This window comes from Balaenoptera acutorostrata, chromosome 5 (genome assembly GCF_949987535.1).
Source record: "Balaenoptera acutorostrata chromosome 5, mBalAcu1.1, whole genome shotgun sequence".
Lineage (NCBI taxonomy): Eukaryota > Metazoa > Chordata > Mammalia > Artiodactyla > Balaenopteridae > Balaenoptera > Balaenoptera acutorostrata.
In genome coordinates, this window is record NC_080068.1 from 91,515,304 (window position 1) to 91,543,042 (window position 27,739).

The 27,739-nt window shown below is 46.0% G+C and overlaps 1 protein-coding gene across 2 annotated transcripts in view; it reads left to right on the forward strand.

The window, feature by feature from the left end:
- The first annotated feature begins 1,583 nt into the window (after positions 1–1,583).
- SEL1L3 (SEL1L family member 3) overlaps positions 1,584–27,739 on the forward strand; it is a 100,946-nt gene continuing 74,790 nt past the window's right edge. The window contains exons 1-5 of one of the 2 annotated variants that reach the window (XM_057546835.1): positions 1,584–1,889; positions 14,035–14,605; positions 25,201–25,327; positions 26,967–27,088; positions 27,442–27,557. In XM_057546835.1, coding sequence (XP_057402818.1) covers positions 1,722–1,889; positions 14,035–14,605; positions 25,201–25,327; positions 26,967–27,088; positions 27,442–27,557 — 1,104 coding nt within the window. In that variant the 5' untranslated portion in view covers positions 1,584–1,721. Of the gene's footprint in view, positions 1,890–14,034; positions 14,606–25,200; positions 25,328–26,966; positions 27,089–27,441; positions 27,558–27,739 lie in introns of those variants that run through there. The other variant, XM_007168456.2, reaches the window with a different exon arrangement.

Here is a 27,739-nt window from a genome sequence, read left to right on the forward strand (position 1 = left end):
ATGCACGCTGAAGTTTGAGAACAGTTGACATAAGTCATGACTTTGCAGTAAGTGACTTGGAGCCAGGAGCCTGACCCAGGGCCACAGCCCTTAGGTGACCTAAGAAAGGTAAGGGATGACTCAGCTGAGGTGCTGAGTGTGGCCAGGGCTGTACTGAGATGGCTGAGGGCATATCCAGGCACGGGCAATTCCAAAGCTGTTCTAACCCCACCCTGGGCATCCTGTCTTCACCACCAGCCTCTCCTGACGCCTGTCGGGACTTGACCTGCTATGGTGGCTCCTCCACTGGGAAAGGGCTGTATCCTCTCAGACTCCCATTCTTTTATTAGTTCCAATCCGCACAAATCCACCAGTGCCAAAGGGAAGCTTCTGAGAACTTTCGAAGGTGGGTTAACTGTTTCAGAGCAGCCGCGGGCCCAAGCAATTATCTGAGTCGCTAGACATAGCCACTCTCTTCCCAGAGCGACAGGGCTGGCGCGAGCTGGGGATCCCTCTGTCCAGCCGGGCCCCTCGGCCTGGCGGCAGAATCCGGGTCGCCGAGCAGCCAGTCCCAACCTGTCCCAACCTGTGTCCCCAAGGCCGAGGATGTGCCTGAATTTTTTTTTTTTTTTTAAAGCTGTGCACTTCAAGAGCCTCACGCCTTTCACTTGGGGCTTGAGCACAACTGACTTGGCCTAATTAATTCATTTTCTTTTCGGTCCAAAGTGGAAGCCGGGGCACAGAGATGCAAATCAAATACAAACGCGATTTGGGCGCCAGCACTCTGGACAATTAAAACAAAGAGCTCGGCGGCAGCGGCGCCGGCCCGGCACAAAACCCTCGGGAAACATCCAGAACGTGCCTCGAACCAGCCGGCAGGGTGCGGCGCACCCCGGGCTAAAACTGTGCCCGGAGGGAGGAGGCCCCGCGCCTGCAGGTGGACAGGTGGAGGTTGGTAGGGGTCAAAATCCAGCCTTAAAGACTGGAAGCTGGGCCACAGCGCGGCGCGACTCCACGGGGGCACACTCGCACTGCGCCCGACGGGAGTGGCGCCCTCGCCAAAAAAGCAACCAAACAAAAACCCATTGCACGGGCGGGAACTAGGCTGCAGGACCCGCCAAAGGAGTGGGTGGGAGAGAGAGGATGCGCAAGAGAGGAATAGAATGAGAAGAGGAGGGAGTGGGGAGAGGAAACGGATTGAGAGAGAAGGAAGCAAGTGAAAAAAAGAAAAAAGAGGGGGTTAGGAAGAGAGGTGAGAGTGAGAATTGTAGAGAAGGAAAAAAGGGAAGCGGAGGGCGGGGAGAGGGATCGCGGAGAGAAAGAGCGCGGAAGGGGGGTGGGGAAGGAGGAGGAAAGGAAAGAAAGGGAAAGGGGGTCTGGCCGGGAGCGGGGGGGCGGCGGCCAGGGGGCGGGGCCCGGGTCAGTCCCCACCTGCGTGGGCGCCTGCTGCCCGCCGGGCCGGAGGGAGCGGCCGGGAGGCGGGCTGGGCCGGGAGCGGAGGGGAGGGGAGGGAGGGGACGGGGACTGGGAGGCTGGGAGGAGCTGGCGCTCGGCTGGGGCTGCGGGGGCGGCGACGGCGGGAGCGGCAGTGGAGGCGGCGGCGGGTCCGGCGGCGGCGGCGGCAGGTGGCCCCGCGCGCAGCGGCCGGCCCGGCCGGGGGCGGGCGGGAAGGTGGCGCCTCGGGCGGGGGCCGGTCCCTGCACCAGGTGACCTGTTCCGGCCCGGATCCGGGAGGCCTCGCCATGCAGCGGCGCGGCGCGGGGCTCGGGTGGCCACGGCGGCAGCAGCAGCAACAACCCCTGCCGCTCGCGGCCGGCCCCCGGGCCGCAGCCATGGCCCCCCCGAGCGGCGGCGTACCCCCGGGCCTCGGCGGGCGCCCTGCCTGCGCGCTGCTCCTGCTCTGCTACCTGGTGAGCGCCGGACCCTGCCCGGGTCCTCCCCTCCGCGCGGGGCCCCGGGGACGCGGGTGGGGGCGGTCGGGGACCTCCACCTCGCGGGCGGGTGCGGCACGGCTAGTTTTGTCTCTTCCTCGCCGCCGCACCCTGGGCGCTCCCGGCACCTGGGACGGGTACCCGGGGCGCGGAGAGCGGTGCGTTGACCGGAGTTGCGGCGCTGCGCTCTCGCCGGGGTCCCTTCCTCTCCCTCCGAGACCCGCTCCAGACCCGGGTCAGGTTCCCCTCGACACCCAGTGCTGTCCCCCACTCCACCTGGGAGCCTCGCCACCCCGCGTTTCCTCCCTCCCCGCTGCGCACGGCTCTCCAGCTCCCTCCCTGCCGGCCCTGGGCGTCCCTCACAATCTTCTCGAGGTTCCTTTCCTTCCCGAGCCCAACTTCGCCTCTTTCTCTCTGCGAATGCCACCCGCCTCGCCCCTCCTTTTAGTTTCCACCCGGTCTTCATGGCCCGGACCGTTTTGTGCGGACGCACCCGGCGATGAACCTCGTATTTCCAGCGCTCTTCAACTCCTCCATGGTCACTCCAGCCAAGTTGTGGCTGCCAGAAAGAAATCTAGTTCTTTGTAGCACGCTTACCGCCAGAGTGGGGACTTTAGCTGCGTCTTGAACATTGTCATTTCAGAGAACACATTTGGCTCATGCGTGTCCGCTTACAATTTGCACACTTCCTGGCTTTTGTTTTAGTCATCAACTAAATGGCCGTAACCTGTTTTTCAAAACCAACTCATTTAAAATACCAGAGTAATTTAGACCCTCGGAACAAGGTAGGGGAATATTCCCCAGTTCCTTTGCTGGCTTGCTCTCTTCTGCTTTGAGTTCTCCTAAACAACAGTAAATTTACAGGAGGTGACACCCTTTCTGTCCAGTCTACCTTATGTTCCAGGATCCTGTAGAAACGTTGGGTTATCTTGCCATATATTACTGTAAATAAATGAAATGGAAAATGCTGAATCATGAAACTGATGTAATAGGAAATTCACAGAATGCTGAAAAAAAAAAAAGAAAAGAAAAATTATTGAGTAGTGTCATTGTCCAGAATTCTTTTCATTTATGTGGCATTGCCATTATTTGGAGACTTTCTTCTTGGAGGCAAAAAACTGCTTAGGAGACACTGGCAGGAATTAGAATTTGATTCCAAAGAAATTTGCCACTCAGCCCAAGTTTCTTTTGACACCCTTTACTTGTTGAATGTTTCATTTCTTGAAGCAAGAGGATGTAAAAATGCAAATTGTAATTCTGCCTCTTCATCTACCTGTTGAGCAATCCATGCTTTTCCTCATATTGTAAAATAAGCCAGTACCAGATTTTGTGGTTGGCTTTAGTTCATATTTTTATAAGAAGTTGTCAGTTAACATGAATGATTTTTTTCACCCAGGAGATATTATTATTTAATATTTATGCCACAGGGTTACAGCACACAGGCTCATAAATAAAACTGCCATAACAGATGACAGGGTTGCAGTTTAAACAGATGATTCCCGTCCACAATGCACTGGTTACCCACAGAGGCAGAAATGATGTAGTAGAGCAGTGTGTGAAACATTAATGTACAAGTGGTCAGGAAAGTTCCACGTGGAAATACCAAGACCTGGCAAGCAGAGACTGCTTCTTGACAGTTACAAGAAATCAGAGAAACAAGAGCAATAAAGGCCTAAGTGGTCCACAGGAGCAAAGAGAGATGATGGAGCAAGTATAAAAGTGCTGTATGGGGGCTTCCCTGGTGGTGCAGTGGTTAAGAATCCGCCTGCCAATGCAGGGAACGCGGACTAGAGCCCTAGTCCGGGAGGATCCCACATGCCGTGGAGCAACTGGGCTGGTGAGCCACAGCTGCTGAGCCTGCGCTCTAGAGCCCACGTGCCACAACTACTGAAGCCCGACCCCGTGCTCCGCAACAAGAGAAGCCACCGCAGAGAGAAGCCCACGCACCGCGGCGAAAAGTAGCTCCCGCTCACCGCAACTGGAGAGAGCCTGTGTGCAGCAATGAGGACCCGACGAAGTCAAAAGTAAAATAAATAAAATTAAAAAATATAAATTTATAAAATTTCTGTATGGACCAAGGGGGATTTGAGACAGCAGATCACAGAGAGGAGAAAAATGATGCTATGGACAGACTATGGTGAGTTAGTGAAGTGGTGAGATAGGGCTCCAAAAAGAGAGATTATAGAAAATACTGTAATGTGGAAAATAACTAGAGCATGGATGAATGTCTTGGCAGACAAGGAGGGGATGGATTTTGGAACTACCATGGAGAGGGAAATGTCAGTGCTTCGTGAGTATGTGTGTTTCCTTCAGATGGGCTTCGGATATGCTACTGTTAAAAAAAAAAAAAAAAAAAACTTGAATAAACAGGAAAACCATTTTTCAACTGAATGAGAAAGTTTTGCAAAACCCGGGGAAGCAAAAGTGTGACTTGGAAAGTGGGCTTCACCTTTCTTTCTAAAGGTCTAGCCATTGGTAGGGATTTTGCTCGAGAGGTATGTGCTACCAGAGAAACTGCTGAAAGGTAAGCCTTCTTGACCTTGGAGAAATTCAGTTGCAAATTGGGGAAAATGTAAAACAGCTGCATGAACACATGAAAAGCATAAACTACTGAGAAAAATGCATAAGTGTGTGTCTTGTACATCAAGGAATACTTCCTAGAGAAAGTGATTGGTCAGGGCAGGGGGGTGGACAGATAGAGGGTAGAAGTCGAGCAGAGTAGCTAAGCAGGACCTCAGGAATAGGTAGACACTAGAGGAAGAAAGCTATCCCATAATTTGGAAACCTAAATAATAATAGTAGTAGTAGTGGTAATAATAATAGTTTGCATTGTGCTAGGTTATTTATATGCATTATCCAATATTAGTCTTAACAATAACCTTGTGAGGTAGGAGCTAGTATGATCCCCATTCAGATGAGTTAACTGAGGCTCAGAGAGGTTAAGTTAGTTGCACTAGGCCACACAGTTAGTCCAGGTTTGAAACCCAAGTCTATCTCCTTCCAGAGCCCCAGTTCTAGCCGTTCATTGCCTTCTAGCTTATTGCCTTCTGGATTTTGCTGCTTGTAACCCATTCCCATTATTCATAGATGTATGGGCCATTAGCAAAGTTCTCAAAATTAGCAGCTTCTGTGAAATTGGCCAGGATGTGAGGTCATGTCTGAAGTAGCCTAAAATATGCAAAGCTGGAAGCCCAGGCCACAGAGTAGAAGCAGGATGTTAAAGAGGGGGAAAAAAAAAAAAAGTAAAGCCAGAAGATATTTGCCATCACAATAGAGAGGTAAAGGATGGGGTCCTTGTATAATCCAGAGGCAGCTGGCAGAGTTTAGCACTTGAGTTTGTATGAACATGTGTCCAAGAGTATAGCCAAGTGTGCCTTGGAATGTATTCCAAATACAAATTGTCCGTGATTTTGGGACTGACTCCTGTTTTGTGTTATCCTTACCTATTTGCTGGTTCTCAAGAGGTTGAGAGAGGCCTTCTAGTCAGATGCCTTTAAGCCCCTGCCACCCTCATGGAGAACAGGGTCCTGAGGTGATGGGCACATTCCTTCTCCGTCGGCTGGGACAGAATAACCTTCAGTTGCAGCCCAAGAACAGTACTGCGACTGTAGCTAGCGTACTGCCAAAGCATGAATAATTGTGACGAGGCCTGAAAGATAAGTCACGGGACGATGCCAAGCAGATTTCTGAAAAGATGATCCCTGGTTCCAGCAGCTGCCCCCCAAATTCTGAGGTCACCAAAGGTCAAGATGCAGAGAGCCTCCTCAGAGAGTGTGGGGCCTTGAAAGCAAACGGTCACGGAAAGCGCTTCCACTGAGGTTACGGGTGCTGAGTGGTGGGGTCCATGCTGGTTTTTCTCTGCCTCAGAGACCCCCTAGCCATCCTCGTCCATCGTTAACTCTTACCTTCCACCAGACTTGGCTAGAACAGCCTGAGACTGCCCAGCCCCATTTGTGACAATGGCACTTGGAGAAGGCAATTCTGTCTCTTCCGAACCCTGGTCTCGAAGTATAATTTTTTTCTAAAATGAGAAAACAAATCTCACAATGGCTGGTATTGGTGTCAGCTGTAGAGCTGAAATAATACGAGTGGACATTTGCACTTGTGAGACAACCAGAAGACAAAGAAACAAGAGGGCATTAGCGGCACAGATGCAGATGTATGTGAGGCTCATTAGCAGACAGTGACTGTGAGAGTCTTGTACAGAATTCTCTGTAAGCGACCACAGACCATCAGTTATCCCTCCAGAAGTGTTCATTAACTCCTTGCTTTGTGTAACACAGGACCTAGGGACTTCAAAACAAGGTATAGAGACCTTCAGTTATCCAGTTTGTGCAAGAGTGATTATGGATATTTGAAATACAGAGACCCATCCTCTAACTTCACATCAGCCAATAGCTGCCACATTCATTCCAACCAGAGTCCCTAAAATCTCCCAACTGGCCGTGTTTGCCTCTCGCCTTCTCTTCCTTCTGGCTGCCCGTTGGCAAAAGTGTGGGAGCCACCAATTGGCTGAACGGAGCAGCTGGAGGGAAGGTAGCAGAGAAGGCGTAAAGAAGCCAGGCAATTCACGGAGAAGTTGGATAGACTGGAGTAGACCGTAAATAGCCTGAAGTGAATTCAGTTACCCTGTTTATTGGCTCATCCCATTCCCTGGAGAAAGGAATGGAGGGGCAGGAGGGCATGCAGGATGTGAGGAATTGCTGGGGAGGTTCTGCTTTGGTGGCTTGTCATTTGCCTCCCAGCCTCACCCGAAGAAGGGCTGAACCAAGCGGGGGAGTTGACTCAGTACAGCGTGTGTGTTTGTGAGTAAGATAACATCTACCCTCCCCAGACATAATGCATGGTGATCTGATGTGATTTTAGCCCCTCACCCCACACTTTCAAGACGGTAGTGAGCCAAGTCCCAAGATTCCCCCACCTGTAACCAGAAGGTGGTGACAGGTGTAGAAGTGGATGAGGTGAGGGCATCATTTTGGGTGTTTCTGGAAGGCAGCAGGCACACCATCACCAGCTTTGGAGTCAGCAGCTATGGATTTGAATTTTGGTTCTGCTTTTTAGTAGCTGGTTGTTCTTGTGCAAGTTACTCACCCTCTCTGAATCCATTTTATTTCCTCAGCTGTTAACTGGAATGTTGTGTCCCTCAGAGAGCTGTTGTGAGGTTAGAGGGGAGAAGTTCTATGAAATTCAGTGTGAGAGGATGAGGTTAGAAGTGAATGAGAAGACTTACTGCGTTTGTCCCCGTGCCTAGCACGTAGTAGGTACTCAATGAAATTAAACTGCACCAAACTTGGTTACCCTCTCATAATTTGTGTTAGCAAGAAATAGCATATCAAACAGTATTAAAAGGGGGAGAGGATCCAACACAGCAAGGAGTGTTGATCGTTATTGCAATGGCGTTTCTCTAGCCAGCTCTCAGGTTTGGGAAGGCATACGGGTCGGCTGGGAAATGTTTCCCAAGGCTCATCTTGACCTCGAAGTCCATATTGATGTCATCGCTCATTCTGCTTAATTGCATGCTTTGTTGACATAAACAGAATTTTTGCTTATTTCTAGTTGGCAGATATCGGAAACGTAGGCCTCTTAAGCCAATACAATTACCTTTTGACCTCTGGAAAGTTTGATCCAGCCAGTTTGGAGAGAGGGCGCTCAAGAGCCAAGGTTTTCTTAGGTGACTGTGGGGCAGAATGGACAAGGATGAGAAAAATAGTCAATTGTTGTTTACAATCAGACATACCCACATGCACATGTAAGTGTAAATGGACTGCCCATAGAGAGACACAAGTGACGTGAGTTAAGATTTTCTAATCTCTCTGTTTCCTTAAATAATAAGTGGATCATATAGAGAAAAGAGCCAAGTTTTCTCACATCTTTGGAACAAGGGAAGGTTATTTGAATAGAGTTTCCTCTTACTGATTTTTAAAGGAATGAGATGGACTCATCCTAAAAAAAGTTCAGGTGGTTTTGATAGATTATTTTTTCCATCCAGAAGATACATTAAGTTCATCTGTTTCTTTTTTTTTTTTTTTTTTTTTTTTGGCTGTGTTGGGTCTTCGTTTCTGTGTGAGGGCTTTCTCTAGTTGTGGCAAGCGGGGGCCACTCTTCATCGCGGTGCGCGGGCCTCTCACTATCGCGGCCTCTCTTGTTGCGGAGCACAGGCTCCAGACGCGCAGGCTCAGTAATTGTGGCTCACGGGCCTAGTTGCTCCGTGGCATGTGGGATCTTCCCAGACCAGGACTCGAACCCGTGTCCGCTGCATTGGCAGGCAGATTCTCAACCACTGCACCACCAGGGAAGCCCAGTTCATCTGTTTCTTGATTCCCAGGCTGAACGGAATGCATTTAGAGTTCCAATTTTGGGTCTTTTATCAGGAACACACACGAAATGACCCATTTCTGTCTTTTTTTTAAAAAAATTACAAAACATACACAATTACACAAAGACAAAGGAATCTGTGTTTTGTGACTGTGTGGGATGTTGTCAAATTTGACTTTGATTAGGGCTTCATTCTGGTATAAACAGATGTTTGAGGGCTCAGGCATCTTTCAGGGCCCAGCTCCGTTGTGTGCGGAGCAGATCAGCAGCTTCCGAGGTGAAACATCTATGTGGTTGCCTAAATGGCATAATTTGAGGGGCACAGAGGTGCCCTTTACACCGCAACTATCTTGCTTACAGCTGCAGTGCATTTGGCCTTTGTTTTTAAGGCATTATATCCACCAGGCTGGCCTAGAAATGCAGAGATGTGACATTACCGCAGTGTTTCTTCATTATCACATTAACATGGGTGAACTCGCCAGATGAGCACGAGTCCAACAGGGGGTGGAGGGGCAGGAAATTTAAAATTTTTAATTTATATTTTTTGGTGTGGGGAAATGGAAAAGTTCTAGAATGTAGGGCAGTTGTCTGAAAGGGAGAAGTCCACCCTAATGGGACAAGGTGGGTGCGAGTGCCACCTTCTCTGACCTCACAGTCCCCCGGGTCAACTCTGACCCCCAGGGGCCCAGTGAAATGTTCTTTGGAAGGAGATTAATGAGGCTGGATGAAAAACAAAGACGTGCCAACCCCCATCCCCCCACCTGCCCCAAAGAACTTGTGAATGTCAGGAAAGTTTCATGGGGATTCAAGATTGGCTCGAGTGCTTTGGTTTATATGCAGGTGCCCCCAGGGCTGTGGGGCAGTTGATCTGAGTTGGACCACCGAGGCACCTGGCAGAAATGCCCACGCCTGGTACTTATTTCAGCAAAAAAGCCTTAGCCAAACTCTACAATGTGCCGAGCTCTATCTTATAAGCCGGGGACGTAACAATGAACAAGACGTGGACTCTGGCTTCATAGTTTCTAAACAAAGGAACGTTTGGGTAATTTTTAGCTTATGTTAATGCAACCTGGCATGTGAAAATACCTATGAAGGTTGGACACGTGTCATGCCCGTAGCTGAAACTCTTCAAGTTAATTGCCTTATTTTCCTGGCAGGAAATGGCTCATAACACACACATAACTTGAGCCAGGAAATCAGCTGCAGCTTAATCAATATTTAGAATGTGATGTGTCTCTAATCGGTGTTGGTTTTGTACAGAACAGAGGTAGCCACGACTCATGGCGTAGCAGGGTCTGCCCGCTGGGTCTGCTCCAACCCGCAAGATGCCAGCTTCCTATGTTACACAGGTGCCCACGAGAAGGAAGATTGCAAAACCTTCCTGAGGGATTTAGACCATGCTCCTCAAATCACATACAGTAACTCTGAGGTCCTCTTTGGGGCTGGCATACCCCCATCATATTAGGGACATCACCCTATCCCTGAAGTTGCTCTTCTCTTGTTCCCCAGCTGTCACTAATGTTTCTCTCACTTCTTTAAACATCTATCTCAGTCCATGAAATTCTCGTTGTTGTTGTTGTTGTTTTTTGGCTGCACCAAGTGGCTTTCAGGATCTTAGTTCCCCAACCAGGGATGGAATCTGTGCTTCCTGCAGTGGAAGTGCGGAGTCTTAACCACTGGACCGCCAGGGAAGACCCGTCAGACCATGAAATTCTACCTCTTTTCCTAGCCTAGCTCCAACTTCTCATCCTACTTAGATCTTTATTGAAAGAAACGTTAGCAAGGTGTCAACATACCCATGAGGGACCCTTGGCAAAATAGCAAATCAAGCCCCATCAACCACATGTATAGGAAATGATGCCTGACTGGGTTATTCATCTTATTTCCCCCATGTGATTGTTCCTTTAAAAAGTCTATCTTCTGTCACTCTGTGTTCTTTAAAACTCTATAGCACTTTAAGTGGTCTTCTAATTCAGCTGATTATTATATGATCTTGTCATCTTTGAAAATGGCTGTAATCTAAAATAATGACGAGAACACATTTTCATAAAAATGACAAAATAAATAATACCTAATAATACAAAAACTCTATCTAGAATAAAAGCTTGATAGTCTATAACAGTGATCTGGAAACTATGGCCCCCGGGCCAATCCGGCCAGCTACATTTTTCTGTAAACAAGGTTGCACTGGACCACAGCCATGCTCACTGGCTTGTGTGTTGTCAATGTCTGCTTTCTTGATACCACACTAGATGGACATCAAGCGGCTGAAAAACCCAAAATAATTACCATATGGCCTTTTTTTACAGGAAAAGTCTCTGACCTCAGATCTAGCATAGCACCACTGGGTAGAAATATGTGAGCCACAAATTTGAGCCACATATGTAATTTCACATTTTCTAGTAGCCACACTAAACAAGTAAACAGAAACAGGTAAAATTAATTTTAGTAATGCATTTTATTGAACTCACTGAATCTTAATCTTATCATTTCAACATGTAATCAGTATAAAAATTATTAATGAGATTTTTTTTTATCCTTTTTTGTGTTCAGTCTTTGAAATCCATTGTATCTTTTACACTTACAGCACATCTCAGTTTAAGTGCTTAGTATGACTTGTGGCCACCATATCGGATAGCATACATCTAGGACCCATCAACCTGGAATTTACTTTTACTTCACTTGAGACTCTGAAGCCAGTGAAAACAAAATGATCTTCATATGCGTATATGGAGATTTCCTTAAAAACAGAATTTCAAGAAAAAGTCCTGGAGAGAATACACAGTCAGGTGTCCCATACCTTTTTCATTCTCATCTGTCACCACCCACCTCCACAATGATGAGCCTGGGGTCTGGAAATTTGTGGGTCACCAAGCAAAAGTGAAACTATATTTAGCATGATGCTGTGCTTATTAACGTGGAAAAGTGGGCTGGGGCATTTTTAGCAATAAGATGTAAATGAATTAACTGCACTTTCCAATGAAATTTAAGGAAATCAGACAGCTCTGTTTAAAAGAGGTTTTCACTGGAGTTCCTAGCATCAGCAATAAAAATGTGATTTAAAAAAATTGAAGTGGGAGAACGGGGCCTGGGTGAGGTATTAAGGTATACATGAAAAGAACGAGGAAGAGGTTTTAAGTCATTCTTTGAGAAGGGACACAATGTGATATTTAATATACCACAGCATATCCTGGACTCTGCTCCCTATTGTCTCACTAAATAAGCAAATGTCTCCTTCCGGGGAGCTGAGAAAGGGAAGCCTTGGGGGCATTTGGATGGAGGAGCGCAGGTCACCCATGGGCACCACTCTGGTCCAGCTCCCATCAGCACCAGCAGTCTCTGGCTTCGGCTAAACGCTGCTATGGGCTTAATAGCTCGATTTGAATCTTGAGAAGGGGACCACGTCTCAGCACATCTGGCCAAATGAATAAACCATCGCTTGTGGACAAATGCTGGCTGTATCTGTCTTCATATGAAAGCAGAATCAGCCTGGAGTTCTTAGGCAGCTGTGGAACAGCAAATCTTTGGTTTCATGGTGTGTGCTGTGGGGTGGAGAATGTCAGAGTGGGCATGAGGAAAAGGAGCCAGGCTTCCGGGCCGGCCTCTGCTAAGCCTGCAGCTGCGGGATGTCGGAGAACATCCCCTCGGGGTTGCCATGTCCTCGTCTGAAAACTGGGGTGGGCTGGCTTATCACCAAGGGCTTGTGACCCTCATATTCCCGTGTCCTTTTGTGTCTTTATTTACCCCCCTTCTGTCCTCTGGCCAAACCCGGCTGCTTGCTAGATCCCCAGGACAGCCGCCTGTCCTTCCTTTCATGTCTCTGTTTAAACTGTTCACACCACTCGCAGTGTCCTCCCTTTGCCTCTCTACCTAAAGAACTTCTGTTCATCCATCGAAGCCCAACTGAAATGCCATTTCCTCCATAAAGCCTTTCCCAGAGCCCCCAGTCAGAATTACTGTCATTTGGTGCTGTGTTCCCTTAGGATTTGCATTTAGTTTGACTGGAGTGCAGGCCATGTTCTGCCATGTGTCTGCTATTTGTAAACGTGATTCTCTGATTCCAGACTTCGCGTGTTACTCACCTTTGGCCCTCCTACAGCCTTAAGCCAGAATTGAAGAAAGAGGTCCCTATTTCTTCCTTCTTTGGAGAAGACCACAGTGACCTTTTTCTTTAAACTTGTGGTTAAAATATTTATAGCCTAACATTTACCACTTTAGCCATTTTTAAATTTATAGTTCGGTGCCAGTAAGTACTTTCACATGGTTGTGCAACCATCACCAGAACTCTTTTCACCTTGTAGAACTGAAACTCTGTACTCATTAAACCACAACTCCCCATTTTCCCTCCCCCCAAGCCCTGGTAACCACCATTCTACTTTCTGCCTATGAATCTGACTACTCTTGGTACCTCATATAAGTGGAATCAGACAGTATTCTTTCTTTTGTGACTTTCATTTCACTTAGCATAATGTCCTCAAAGTTCATTCATATTATAGCATGTGTCAGAATTTCCTTCCTTTTTAAGGCTGAATAATATTCCATGTGTGTATATACCACATTTTGTTTATCTGTTCATCCATCAGTGGACAGTTGTGTTGTTTCCACCTTTTAACTATTATGAATAATGCTGCTGTGAACCTGGTGTAAGTCTATGAACATATCTCTTCCAAGCCCTGCTTTCAACTTAGATATAGACCCAGAAGTGGAATTGCTGGATCATATGACAATTCTGTGCTTAATTTTTTAGGAACTACAGTACCGCCTTCCACAGTGGCTGCACCATTTTACATTCCCACCAGCGATACACAAGGGTTCCAAATTTCTCTGCATCCTCTCGAACACTTGTGGTTTTCTTTTTTTAAAAAAAAATAGTAGCCATTCTAATGGGTGTAAATTGGTCCAAAGTAACCTTTTTGCTATTGTGTTATGGATGTCTAAATCTCAAAGTCACATTTAGAAGAAGAGCTCTTAGCATCCATCCATCCGTGCCTCATGATCAAAACATTGCCTTAATTTCAGGACCAAACTTTCCAGATTTCTTCTGGAAGGAAAGTCCACACTGAGAAGGCTTCATCATCTAAAGAACTAGATAACTAACACAACATTGTAAATCAACTATACTTCAATATAAAATAAAAATGAAAAAATGAAGAACTAGATCAATAAACCTGCAGCTAAAATCTTTCTTGGCACCTGTGGCGTCATGCGTGATGAAAGAATCAGACAACACAGCTTGTGGTCCACGCCTGCCTGTGTGTGATTTGGAGCAATAGAAACCTCTTGCTGGCCCATTCATCATGCATGCCTGTCCTAGCTCAGAACTTATGGAGAAAAAGCGCCCCAGCTGGCATCCCTGATATGTGTTCTCTCCAGTGCACTTTGAACTCTTCTCCCATCCTTTGATTTGGCTGCATTTGACCACCATTTGAAGTCAGGACAATAGTTTGGAAATGTCTGGAGCTGGATTGCCTCTTTTTCACTTTAAGGCACGTTCACTGCTCCTGGCTTTGTCGTGAACTAGCTCCATCATTTGGAAACCAACTCTGGAATGTTTGCCACGTAGATTTGAAAGTCCCATCTTGATGAGCAGATGCTACTGAGTCTGGAGAGGGAGTTTAATGTGGCCTAATCTTCATTTGTGTGTATGTTGGTTTTTCTCCAATTATTCGGTAGTGCTTTCGACATCTTTTATCTTCCACTTTCATTACATTATGTAAATGGATATTTTTTTCTTCCAGGAAAATAATGATTCACGTATCTGTTAATATGATCATTTTTAAGCTTTCTCTATTTTTTTTTTTCTTTTCAGAATTTTGTACCATCTTTGGGTAGGCAGACTTCCCTGACGACGTCGGTGATACCCAGAGCTGAGCAGAGCGTGGCTTACAAAGACTTTATTTATTTCACTGTCTTTGAAGGAAATGTTCGCAATGTTTCTGAAGTCTCGGTGGAGTATTTATGCTCTCAGCCTTGTGTTGTCAATTTGGAAGCAGTGGTTTCATCTGAGTTCAGAAGTAGCATTCCCGTGTACAAAAAAAGGTGGAAGAATGAGAAACATCTTCACACCAGCAGGACACAAATAGTACATGTGAAATTTCCAAGCATCATGGTTTATAGAGATGATTATTTCATCAGACACTCCATTTCGGTATCTGTGGTGATACTACGCGCCTGGATTACTCACCGATATAGCGGTGGAGACTTGAATGTTAAATGGGAGGAAAACTTGCTACATGCTGTAGCGAAGAATTATACCCTGCTGAAGACCATCCCACCTTTTGAACGCCCTTTCAAAGATCATCAGGTGTGCTTTGAGTGGAACATGGGTTATATTTGGAACCTTCGAGCAAACAAGATTCCCCAGTGTCCTCTTGAGAATGGTAGGTCGTTTGCCTTGCTAGGAACCTAATTCTCATTTTTTTTCAGACAGCTTTGATCATAAGAGGAGGGCAGGGGAAAATTCTTGTATTAGTGGTGGGGGACAAAGCAAATGGAATCTGTAATTTTGGACTTTGGGGACGAAAGAGGAAAAGTGAAAAGGTGTTGAGAAGAGACAGAGTAGCAGAGAATAGGATTGAACAGGGAGGTGAGAGAGGGACAAAGAGCCATGGAAGGGGTACCTTGAGAGGCTTGGATCTGCTTTGCATTGGAAAGGAGCTTTAGTGCCACTGAAATGAGGATCAGGAGAATCTTCCTCCCCGTCTCCCTCAAAAATCCCACATGTGTCAGTTTTCGTGCAGCATTGGCTTTTCAGCCAAGCCTACCTGGGTTCAACTCCTGGCTCTGCCACTTTCTGCCAGTGTAACTTGCAGAGTCTCAGTTTTCTCATCTGTAAAATGGGGGTAATAAATAACAATTCCCTCAGGGCAGTATTGTGAGAATTAAATGAAATGTGCTCAGCACAATAATCATCACTCAGTAAAAAGTAGTAGCCATAGTGATGATAGAATGCAAACTCTGTATTGTATCCTAAATGTCACAGGGTCACAGCCACTGAAGGATCAATAGAGGAGGCTCCCGTGCCCTTTCTCAGCCTCTTTGAAGCACTGGGTTTGGAGCTCTCTGGCTGCGTGCATTTAGAAGAAGGGGGGCTGAAGTTCTCTCCATTGTCGCGCGGGCACCTTGCTGTATGGATGCTGAGCGCCTGCCAGCTCCTCTCCATATCCCGCAACGGAAAGCCTATCCAGGCACGCTCCCAGGCACCCGCCCGGAGTCGGGCAGTGTTTCCTAAAGTGGGAGCCTAAGACCACCTGCAACAGAATCACCAGGGCTCTTGTTGCAAATGCAGATTTCCAGTCCTCATCTATTTCCTGCTCAGCCAGGATCTGTGGGGCGCAGGGCCCTGGAATCCACATTTTAAATACATTCCCATGACTCTGATGCACCTTAAAGCTTGAGAACCTCTAGAGCAGGGATAGAGCTGGTGGGACTTTGAGTTGCAGTGGCTGGACCCCCAGGCAGGCTTGGTGGGTGGAGGAAGTCCACAGGCCTGTGACAGGAGACCCAGGGACGTTCCTGACACCTCTTAGTCTCCAAGAGGACTGGTTTGGAGCAAGGTGACTTCAGGACACAGTGAGAACACTGGCAGTGAGTATTTCCTGGGGCTACCCCCAAACACCCCTGCATATAATGAAAACTTAAAGGGCCAGAGCCCACTTGCTGTAGAACCAACACATTTGGCAGTAAAAAAAAAAAAAAAAAAAAAAAAACCTCTTTACTTTGAAATAATTAGAGATTTGTAAGAAGTTGTAAAAATGAGAGAGAGTCCCCTGTATCCTTCCCCCAGCTTCCCCTAACTGTGACATCTTCCATAACTATAGTACAATGTCAAAACCAGGAAACTGACGTTGATATAATACTCTTAACTAGACTGCAGACCTTATTCAGCATACACTGGTTTTTACATGCACTTTTGAGTGTGCGTAGTTCTAGACAATTTCATCCTACATTTTATTTTAATAACCCTCTTCTGTGTCTGGCTTATGTTTGTGCAGTGCTTTAAATACAGAAATAACTAGAAGAAGAAGACAAATTCCCTTCCTGTGTGTGTGCGCACATTGGGGGTAGGGTGGGGTGGGCAATTAAGCCTCTGAAATCGTCGAGCTGCATGCGTTTTGATGATCAGTGTGCGTCCCTCTTCCAGGCAGAACCCCATGCTAGTATCCATCTGGAATGCCTTCCGCAGGGATATCTAATTTGTTAAGGAGAAGGAAGCATGGGGCACACGCAGCCACAGTTTTGCTTTGCCTCCGATTGATTTTGTCAGGGCTTAATGATTCCATTTCATGTTTGGCAAATCACATATTTCTCATTGAAGAATGACTGAATTGCAAGCTGGAAGTTTTCAAATGAAGTCATTTACGAACCGGTTGAGTACTTAGGGCTCCTGAACATACCCTTAAACTGTGAAACGTCTTTTCTTTTCTTTTGTTGTTCCTTCCCCTATTCACAGGGCTCAGGAACAGCACAGAGGGATTTTTTTTCTCCCTGCCTCCTTCAGACCATTACTTTTGGGGGTGAGAACCAGTCTAATAACGCAGAGGAAAACCTTTTCTAAGAGTCAGAGTCACTGGAAATAGGTGTGGGGAGCTTCATCCACCCTCAAAACCAACTGTTTGTATGGCTAAGAAAAGGGGAGCACTTCCTCTCCCTCCCTTAAAAAGACAAATCAAAAGAGTGCCTGCAGCAGTCCTGTCAGAGTGTCCACGACCTCTGTTCTTGATATTGTCTGCGCGATGGAAGGGGGCCAGGCCTCTGGCTTGTTCCCAGCAGGGGCTTCTTTATTCGGCTCTTGAAGAACAAGAGTCAAGTGGGAACAACAAGGTGGCATCAGGGCGCCACGGGGGAGCTCTCAGGCCTGGCCTCGTCACAGTCTGCAGCCAGCCCTGGTGTGGGGTTGGGGGAAGACGTTTTCTGTGTCAAGTGCCTGATGTCATACAAGAGGTCTGCGTCTGAACTAAGCACCCCCTGACTCGCTTGCCTTTTCTTTTTTTCTTTGCAAAGAGAGAGCCCAGCCCCCACGCACCAATGTTCTGTGAGTGTGGCTGCAGTCCCCCTCCATCAGAGCCTTAGCTTCGGCTCCCAGGCCCCGAGCTGTGTGCGCCCAGATGCTCTGCAGCTTACCCTCCTGGGCTGGGACTCTGCCAGGCCGGGCCGGTGGGCTGATTGTTGGTGATGGTGCAGCCGGCTTCGGTCCCGCCCCGCTGAGTAAACCGACCCCAGATCAGAAGCCGGCAGCCTTTCAGGACACGTGTGTGCCAAGGCTCGGCCACGTGCCCTTCGGATGCACCTGTTCCTCCTGCATCCTGGGCGTGTGGGCCATCGGCGGCTGGGTCCCCCCTGCCTGAGGCCACTTATTGTCCTTTCCCTTGGGGGAGGGCACCGGCCATTAGCTGCTGCCCCTCACCAGCCACACGTGTGCCTGACTCACCCAGAGGAAGAAATCAACCACACAGGCCGGTAGCTCTAGGGGCGCACCTGGACTTGACGTCCTATTTTGACAGGTCAGCTAGCCCTGCTGCCTCTATCTTCGGCCCGTCACTGCATATTCAGTTGCTTCTCACCAGTGTTTGCTGTCATCCTAGTCTAAGTCCTGTCTGGACTCCGGCCATAAGCTGCAAATGGCCTCCCCACTTGCCCTCGTTCCTCACACGGCAGCCGGTGCAAGCAGCTCACCGCACCCCCTGCAGGCGGCTCCTCCCATCACATCAGGAAGGGTCAGCCATGTCCCTTAGCACGGCCTGTGGAATCTGTCCCTGTCCCCTTGCTGGCCTCATCTCCTGCCACGCTCTGCCACGCTCACCCTTGCCCACCTGTCCCAGCCACGCAGACCTGCTTGCTTCTCCCTTGATGTACCAAGTTCGCTCCCATTTTCGGACATCTGCATTACTGTCCCCTCCGCCTAAGATGCTCCTCCCCCAGATCACTACGTGGCTTGCTCTCTTATCTCATTCCTGCCTCTGCACAAATGGCATCTCATCCGGGACAGCTTCCTTGACCACCTTATCTAAGGCGGCAGCCCCACCCCTGCTACTCCCGTCCCATCGATATCCACCTTTTATTTCCTTCACAGCCTTGGCACGGCTGGACCTTGTAATTAAATATATGTAATGGCTTATTTGCCTGTTGAGTGTCTCCATATGGACTAGAACACAGGCTCCGTAAGTCCCGCTTTGTCTGTTGCCAGCGCCCAGCGCGACGCCCTGCACGCAGCAGGCTCGCGGTGACTGTTGATTGAGTGATGAATGCTGTGGGCCAAGGGGCAAGGACCCTTTCTCTCTTAGCTGATGTGTGACCATCACACTGTGACAGCACCCTCACACGGCTATCGTAGGGAGCATGTGGGGATGGGCAGCACCCACGAGCCTTCCCTAGGGCCAGCACACTCTGAGGCTTCCCGGGTGGAGCCCGTTTGGGCTGAGCTGGATAAAGCTGCAGTGATTCTCCTTTGCAACCACACATTAGCTCACCTGCACCCTGCACATGCCCTCTAGTTTCAGTCTGTGATCTCCCACCCCTATGCCTCGGCTAAAGAAGCTTCTTTTACAGGCAGCTGCTGTCCCTGGCTGCCCCCCAACACTCCCCCACCCCCAGTGCCATCTTTCATGTCTTCCTGGCAAAATCATACTCATATTTCAGTAGCCAGCTCAAATTTCCCCTCCTTCCCCCAAAGCACTTTTCTTTTCTTTTGATTCTCACATCAGAAATTAACTTTCTTGGGCTTCCCTGGTGGCGCAGTGGTTGAGAATCTGCCTGCCAATGCAGGGGACACGGGTTCGAGCCCTGGTCTGGGAAGATCCCACATGCCGCGGAGCAACTAGGCCCGTGAGCCACAATTACTGAGCCTGCGCGTCTGGAGCCTGTGCTCCGCAACGAGAGAGGCCGCGATAGTGAGAGGCCCGCGCATCGCGATGAAGAGTGGCCCCCGCTTGCCGCAACTGGAGAAAGCCCTCGCACAGAAACGAAGACCCAACACAGCCATAAATAAATAAATAAATAAATTTAAAATAAATGTGATAAAAAAAAAAAAGGATTCCTTCTTAAAAAAAAAAGAAAAAAGAAAAAAAAGAAATTAACTTTCTACCCTCCAGCCTCCCCTAGTTCTCTGTTGGTACCCACCACCCCCTTATGATGTGTATCATGTTCAATTCAATAAAGATTGATTGAACACCTATCACGTACCAATTTCTTCACTAAGTCTGGAGGCTCAAAGATGCAGACATGGTCCCTCTCTTTAAGGTGGTTTTACAGGAAGTAAACACAGCTACCAATCGTAACAGCTACTTTCCCTTACTGAGCACTCGCTATGTGCCGGGAACTGGGCTAATTGCTTTGTGCGAGTATCTAATTTAATCCACCCCGTGCTCTACTGTCGTTATTTACAGAGGAGGAAACTGACTCAGAGAGGTAGGGTAATTTGTCTAAGGTCACACAGCTAATAATGGAGCTAGGACTTGAACCCAGGTCGTTTGGTTCCCAAACACCATGCCTAACCATTAAGCTATACTGCCAGATGACATCATGAAGCTATTTGCTTATTTAAGTCACTTATTCATTGAAAAAAGTTACTGAGCAGTCGACGTGTTAGGCACTTTGCTAGGGTTCTTCACAGAGGAAGTGCCGTTTGAACAGAAACTTGAAGGATGAGTAGAGTTTTCACTGTCAGAAAAGGAATAAAGGAAAGGCATCCAGGCAGAAGGGGAAAAAAAGAGGAGGCAATGCAGACTGATGGGGGAGTGGGGACGAGCCTGCATCCCTTGGTGTGAGGGATGGCAAATGAGTTTCGTCTTGCACGCCAGCCCAGAGCGATGGGGGTGGCTACCTAGAGCACAGTGCTGAGAGGGATTCTGAGGCCGAGTCTGTGCTTAGTGAGAAAGAGTGCCATGTGGATTGCTTACCGATGTCTGCCACAGGTGAAGTGTGGAGTAGCAGCACTTGAACTATTATTTGTTCAGGTAGAGTCTCAAGTGTGAGATAGGCAATTCAGGAAATAAGACTGGGAAGGCAGGTTGGGGCCGCACTTTGGAGGTTCTTAAATGCCAGGGTCAGGTGCAGTAAGCATTCTGTCCTACTTCTACCTATATGAACATTCTTCTGACCTTCCCTCTTAAGTCAGAAACTGGGGAACCTGGAAGTTTCCTTCTTCTCCACTCTCTTTGCACTAACAATTCATTCTCATTTTCAGGTCCAATAGATTGGAAGTGGAATTTCTTATAACAAAATTCCTTTACAACAAAATCATAGAAGACTAAGTCAAATTTTGGAGACAGACTTTACGTGTCTCTGTGAAAATATCAGTTTATTCAGTGAGGCAATTCAGGTTAATGACATGATAATACTTTTTGTAACTATAAGAACTACACATTTGATACTTCTGGAAAAAAAAGACACAGTTCTTTCTTTCCCCCAGTTAATCACTGTAGACTGGATTTTTCAGTAATACTGCTAATGAGTACCTAGCATCTGCATTGCCCTTTATGATTTTTGAACCACTTTTCCTATGCAGAATGTCTCATTTAATCCGTAGTAGCCCCAGGGAAGGACAGTATTCTCATTCTCTCCTTACAGAGGGGAACACTGAGGCCCAGGGAACTCGTTAATGGAGTCCCAGTTCTTGATTCTTTCAACTTTGCTAAGCCACCTCTCTGAAATATGCTAATTCAGTCCTAACCCAGGTTCTAAGTTAGAAGGAATACACTTTTTTATAAGTTGAATTTTCACTGACCTGGATCACCCTGTTTTCCTCACCCACTGGACTTTGCCTCTTTGAAGCGGATTGAACCACCACAGCGCCCAGCGCGGGGAGACCTCTGCATGTGGCTGGCTCCTCCCCGCCTGCACGGAAATGCTCAGAGATGTTGTTCTCTTCCCTTGTAGCCAAAAAAGTAATACATGTACATGGTGGAAAGTTCAGAGAGCATAAAAGGGTTTGGGGGAAGAGTAAATTCCCACCCACCCTACTCTTTTGGTCCTATTTCTAGAAGCAAACTTAATAACACTAGTTTCTGTGTCTCCTTCCAGAAATGTTCTCTGCCCATATAAGCATTAGGTTGATAGCCCCTTCTCTTCATACACACGTTGGAGGATACTATAGACTCGGCCCTGCGCTCATTAACAATATGGCAGAGATTTTTCTATGTTAGTACTTGCTACACAACCCTATTCTTTTCAATAGCTCCTTAGCATTGTGTTGCCTGACACTCCATGATTTATTTACCTTGTCCCCTGCTGATGGTCATGCAGGTCATTTCTAGTCTTTTACCATCAACAACAAGGTTTCTCCAAGCATCCTTGTACATGTATCTTTGTACACACAAATAAATATTTTGGGGGGATAAATTACTGGGAGTGGAATTTATTTATTCTTAAGACTCCTAGTATTGAGTATGTTACAGACTTCCTTAGTCACTCACTTCACTGCCTAGTATCCTTTGGGGTGGAAGTTCTGACCTAAATCATACTTGCTAGAAGGTAGAGTTTTTGTTCTCAGGCTTTGGCTTTAAGGAAAATAAAACTCCAGATCGCCGCTGCCTGTTTAGTGTCCTGCATTTGGAAAGCAGATTGAGTTATTGACATTCTAATTTTACTTCTCTGGGTGGGAAACTCTTAGCTTCTTTTCCTCCAGGTTCCCCTTACAAACTTTTGGCCACAGTTAATTCCTTGCCTCAAGACTATCTCTAACTTCCCCACAAAGGGACTGAGGGTCTCAGCTGCATCATTGTGATGTATTTGAAGCTCGTCCTGAATAGGGCTTTGTTATGTAGAAACGGGCCCTTCCCCAGAGCAGGTGTCCTGTCAGGGCTCTGATCACTAGGCTGAACTGGAGAATGGGCTATGTAACCCCCCCAGCCACTCCACTCAGGATGATACTCAAAATACTTAACAAATAGTATGAGCTGGGGGCCCCAGTCAGGCTCCCCCGGGCGCTGGCCCTGGTGCTGAAACAGGATGGTGCTGGAGATCCTTGCTGAGCCGGGTTCTACTCTGAAGGAGAAGCCAGGGTGAGTGGGTAGTGGATGGGGGCTTTGGAGGTTCAAGGCAACACCAATCATCTAACCAATACACTGACGTGTTTCAGTACTTTAACAACCAGTACAGCCGCTCAGGGGCATGCCAGCTGAACACCAGTCCTAGCTCTGTCTGTGAGAGCTTGTGAGATGTGATGTGGTTTAATAAAAAGCTCATTGTTTTGCAGTGGCAGACCAGGTTTGAGTCATACCTGGGTCTCTTATTAGTTATACAGCCTTCAACGAGACACTAACCCTTTTCTTGTTGCCAAATGAAGGAGTTTGCACCATGTTATATCTAATGCCTCTTTTTGCTCTAGAATCTGAGGAAATAAAACAAGCAAAATGACCAAGGGGGTAGGTTCCAAACCTGAACTGTTTTCCTGGCATTTTGTGTTTACGTCATAATGATGCCTTTTCCCTACCTAACTTCCTCGTTCAAGATTAGCCAAAGAAATGGATCTGGGGGAAGGACCTGAAAAAAGAGAGACTTAATTTTTGGCTTGGGCAGCATGGGGCACGTTATAAAATTATGGAACGTGTTGGGTGAAAGACAGGTTCAAATTCTGACTTGGCCACAACTATGTTCATTTGATCATTCATCCATTCATCCATTCACTCCCTAAATATTTATGGAGGCTCTATCAAGTGTTGGCCACTCTTCTGGCTCTGAGGATGGAATAATGAATGAAGTAAAGTGCATGCTCTCTTGGAGCTTACATTCTTTGTAAGCGAGCCATTTAACCTGTTTGGGCCCAAGTTCTGGACTTAAGCGTTCCTACCTGTAAATTCTTTAAATTCTTAATGCATGGCACTGGTACTGTTACTCCCCATTCTAGTGCCTATGACAGCCATCACTCATCATTTGTAGCACTCCAAGCAGCCAATCAGTTACTAGAAAATGTTATCCTGGGCTAGATGAATTCTAAAGTCCTTCCCTGCCCCAAAATTTCATTCATATTAGTTATTTCTAATGAAATGGAAAGACAATATTATACTGAGGGAAAATTGTAATAGAACTCCAAGTCAAAGAACCATTAAAGCTACTGATTTTACAAGAGAACCACCATCACTTTGGTTTGGTTGGATACAAAAGATATGTGTTTATAAAAATTATTTTAGATCTTTGCATCTTAGATTTTCCCTCCACAGTCTTTTGCTGCAAGTTCTCCTATTCAGCCAGCTTTTCTTTGATCACTGGATAAAGGAATGGCTCATCAACATTCACTTTTAACTCACTTCACTTTGGAAACCTCCTTTATGAAGCCTCCTTTTACTGGAGTCAGGTTGGGCAGAATCAAATCCTGTTCATTTTGATAAATGTTTCTACTCTACACTGGATAACTCAACATCAATCACTAGCAGAAGGCTTCCCAGGGGGCAAACATGACCGTCTGGTCTCTTATGTTCCACTCAACATGGTGGAAGCCAACCAAGGTTGGCTGATATCAACCTCTTGGTGAATTTTTTCCTTGGATTCTGAAAACACCCTTGCAGTATTTCCACTTCTAATCCCCTCCCTCCACTCCCGTAACTAACCAGCAAGTCCGGTGTATGCAAATTGAGCTCAAATTGCAAAGAAATAAGGTTTGAAGTATTTTTGTTGGAATTGATAACTCCACGCTTTTGGATTTCCAAATGCATTTCTGAGACTATGAAAACATTGCTCTTATGATTTCCAAGTTGTAACGAACCAGAGGTACCTCTTTATATAATAAAACATTTTTCCCCCTTGAGGAATGAGAGCTGGGGTGTCCAATATCCCGGGCTGAGGCTCCTGTAATTTCTTCCAATAGTGGCATTCGGTAACTTGCGCAGAAGTCAACTCTAAGAAGCCCAGGAAAATAGATTATTTCCACCATTTAATTATGGATATTTAAACCAAGGAACATTTTAAGAAAGAGAAAAGTGATCTTTATTTCTAGGTTATATTCGGTGAATTTTTTTTCTTTGAAGGGGGTGGGGTATTGGAAATAAAAAAATCCATATCAGCCTTGTAGGTATTAAATATAGATGAAATAACTCAGTTTTCCCTTTCAGATTTGTTATGGATGCTCCTCTTTTCTAGAACCACAGAATTCTCACACATTTGCAAAATAAAGTGGAAGCCTCCCTAGTTTTAAGGAGTATGGTTAGTAATATTTGCATAGGGTAACATGTTGAGGTTATGTGGAAAGTCTGCACAGATGAAAAAAAAAAAAACTGTGCAATTTTAAGTGCATAGATTCTGAAACCAGACTGCTTGAGTTTGAATCCCAGCTCCACCTCTTATTATTCAGCCTTCTCTAAGGCTCAGTTTAAAGGGGGACAGTAATAGAATCTATCTCATAAATTGTGAAATTAAGCAAGATTATTCCTGAAATGTGCTTAGCATGTTGCCTGGCATATTCTAAGTGTTAAATAAATGTTAGCATTTTGGCAGCTGTGCATCTATTTCCTCATCTATAGACTGGGGATAATAATGAGGATTAAATGAATTTATATATAAATATATATACATATATTTTTATACAGTAGTGTGGACCATAGTGAGTGCTACTGAAATGTTAACTATTATTATTATTACATAAATTCAAAATGCTATTCTTAGCATTAGAAGGGCAGGATGTAAAATGGTTAAGCACATAGACCCTGAGCTGGAAACTTGAAATTTCGCTCTACTACTTATTAGCTCTGTTACCTTAGGCAAGTTATTTTACCTCTCTATACCTTGGGCTTTTCCTTTGTAGAATGGGACTAAAAAAGAATCTCCTTTATAGGGTTGCTATGAACACAAATTGAGATAGCTCTGTAAAGTGCTTCTCAGGTGCCTGGCATATATTCGGTGTGCAATAAAAGTTTGCTAATATTTTCAGACTCTTCATTTAAATGTTTGATGGGAGCTAGGCAGTGGGTTCCAGGAAGAATGTGATGTTGGAAGCAGTGTTTTTCTGGAAATAATTTAAAGGCAGCCGTCTTGCTGTTTACAGATGTGGTCACCCTCCTGGGCTTTCTCTTTGCCTCCAGTGGAGAAAACACAGGCATTGTGAAGAAGTTCCCGAGATTTCGGAATCGAGAGCTAGAGGCCACCCGACGCCAGCGGATAGATTACCCAGTGTAAGAAGAGGCCGGTGATGGGGGCCGGTGGGGCGGTAGTGCTCTTTTTATCTGAGGACCAGAGCAGACTGGTGGAGCCAGTTAGGAAGACCTACCTTTGTAATATGCTTTGGAAAAATGATGAGATCTACATAGCTTAGGCAGAATTTGTGGACCTGGGAACCTCAAAGCATTCTGAAATTATTCTTGCACTTAGCAATCAATCCTCGCTTGACCTTGTATGTTGGTCCTGGGAATGACCCAAGTAGGTGAGTCAGGTGTTGGATCCTGAGGCTTTGCAAGGTGTCAGGTGCAGCCAGCCACAGCCCTGCCAGATTGCAACCTTCACTTTGCCTTTTCTGTCTTGGAAGATTGGATGAACTGCTTGAAATCTCACAACTTCTGATCTCCTCCACTGATTTCAGCAAAACCCAGATATATTTTTTTCCTTCTGCTGAATTGAAGATGCTGAAAATTGTTCGTGGTTCACCTCAGACTGGATGGATTTAGCAGGGTGATTTAATTCTTCCCATGCTGCTGGCTGTAGAAAGATCTTGAGTCACTTTACTAAGCGTATGTTCTTGCTAAGCTTCCTTTGTAATAACTTATCTTCACGAGCTTGCTCAGCTGGGTGGGTCAGGAGGGAGCTGTGCGGTACCATCTGTTTGCATATCTTACCACCGATTCGAAGGCCAGATGATAAAGCCCAGAATATTCTAAAGGTCTTGTTGGGATGAGTCCCCAAAGAACCTGGGGCTGCTGCCCCTTTAACCCAAACTGTGAATTGGTTACTGGGGTAATGGAGAGCATTCCCTGTACGGGTTTTGACCTTGATTCATGTTTCACGTGCAGAATGCATTACTCCCAGCTTATCTTTAAACTGCTGGTCACTAGCGCAATGTGTGGCATCAAGCAAGTGTTCTAACAGCAAATATTTGCTGAATGATTGGTGGATCACATAGCTTGGCTAAATGTGTCCTAGTTAAGTTGACCACTGTTATTTTATCCTCACTCCACAAATCACAGATGGACAATATTTTTTCAACTAAAATAGCCCTAGTCCAGAAATGGAACAATTAGAGTAGTTGTTCCACATTGGTCAGCCAGAGCTGTGATACTGAATAACCTAATATGGGCATTAAAATTGTATCTGTGTGTCCTGATTAGCATATAGTGGTGCCATTTGCAAATTATGGCATTTTTCTGCCTTAGGGCTTTTATCTTTGAAAGAAACAAAATTGCTCAAAAAGCCCTAATTATGTTTTTTTTTAAATCATTGAAATTAGAACAGCTTCTTATCAAGTCACCTCTTATTAAAATCCAGATTTTTATTCTGTGTCTGGCTTTATAAGCCTTAATCAAGGATTCAAATGGTGGGCCTGTGCGAAGCTCAGAAAGGCGCACAGGAAGAGTTTTTGGTGCAAGGTACCATGTCTGCTAGTTTTGTACAGCGACGCTTAACTCCTGTCTTTTGCAGTTACTATAACTACCTCCTTTGTCTCAAAAATCAAGCTTTGCAAGCTGATCTCCCATGATGAACACGAAGGCAAATTCATCCCTTCATTGGAAAGAAAGCAATTTACTCCGTCATTGTTAACTGTAATTACCTGCTCTTGGATGATATCAATCTGCAGAATTTTTTTTCTCCTCACTCTTACAGGTTTACTGTTTCACTGTGGCTTTATTTACTCCATTATTGCAAGGCCAATCTCTGTGGGATTCTGTATTTTGTTGATTCTAATGAGATGTACGGCACGCCTTCTGTATTTCTTACTGAAGAGGGTAAGTATGAAACAGAACCTTTAGAACGATAGTGTAGTTTTCTTATGCTCTGTCTACTGGCAGATACGTCTGTCTAGAATAAGGAATGTTGTCAACGTGGCAATTCAATGAGAATGATGGTTTCCAAATATGGGATTCAAGTTAAACTTTTTTTCTGGAAGCTTAAAACAAACATATACAGATGAATGCACATATGTGTTTTGTTTGTTTTGCTTTGCTTTGCTTTTATTTAAAGGAAGAAGGAATGTGATCTAGTCTTATAGCTTTTTAGGACAGTCGTCGAAAAGATAGAGCCCCTTCATTCACTCCTAAGTATTTTCTGTCATTTTCACAAGCTTTCATTTTCCTTTTAGGCCACTTGCATATTCAAATGCATCTTGTCAAAGGAGAAGACCTTGCTGTAAAAACGAAATTCACCATACCCTTGAAGGAGTGGTTTCGCCTGGATATGTCTTTTAATGGCGGCCAGGTACTGAAAGCTCGCTGCACCGTGATTCATATCAACATCGTCACTTAACTTTAAGCATTGCTGTAAAGTCAGGGAGCTAGGAAATCTGCAAAAACAAATTTGTGGTATCTGATAAACTTTTACAACCATAACACTTTTTTAATCAAATTTTTATAGTTGGAAATTTAAATCATAAGAATTCT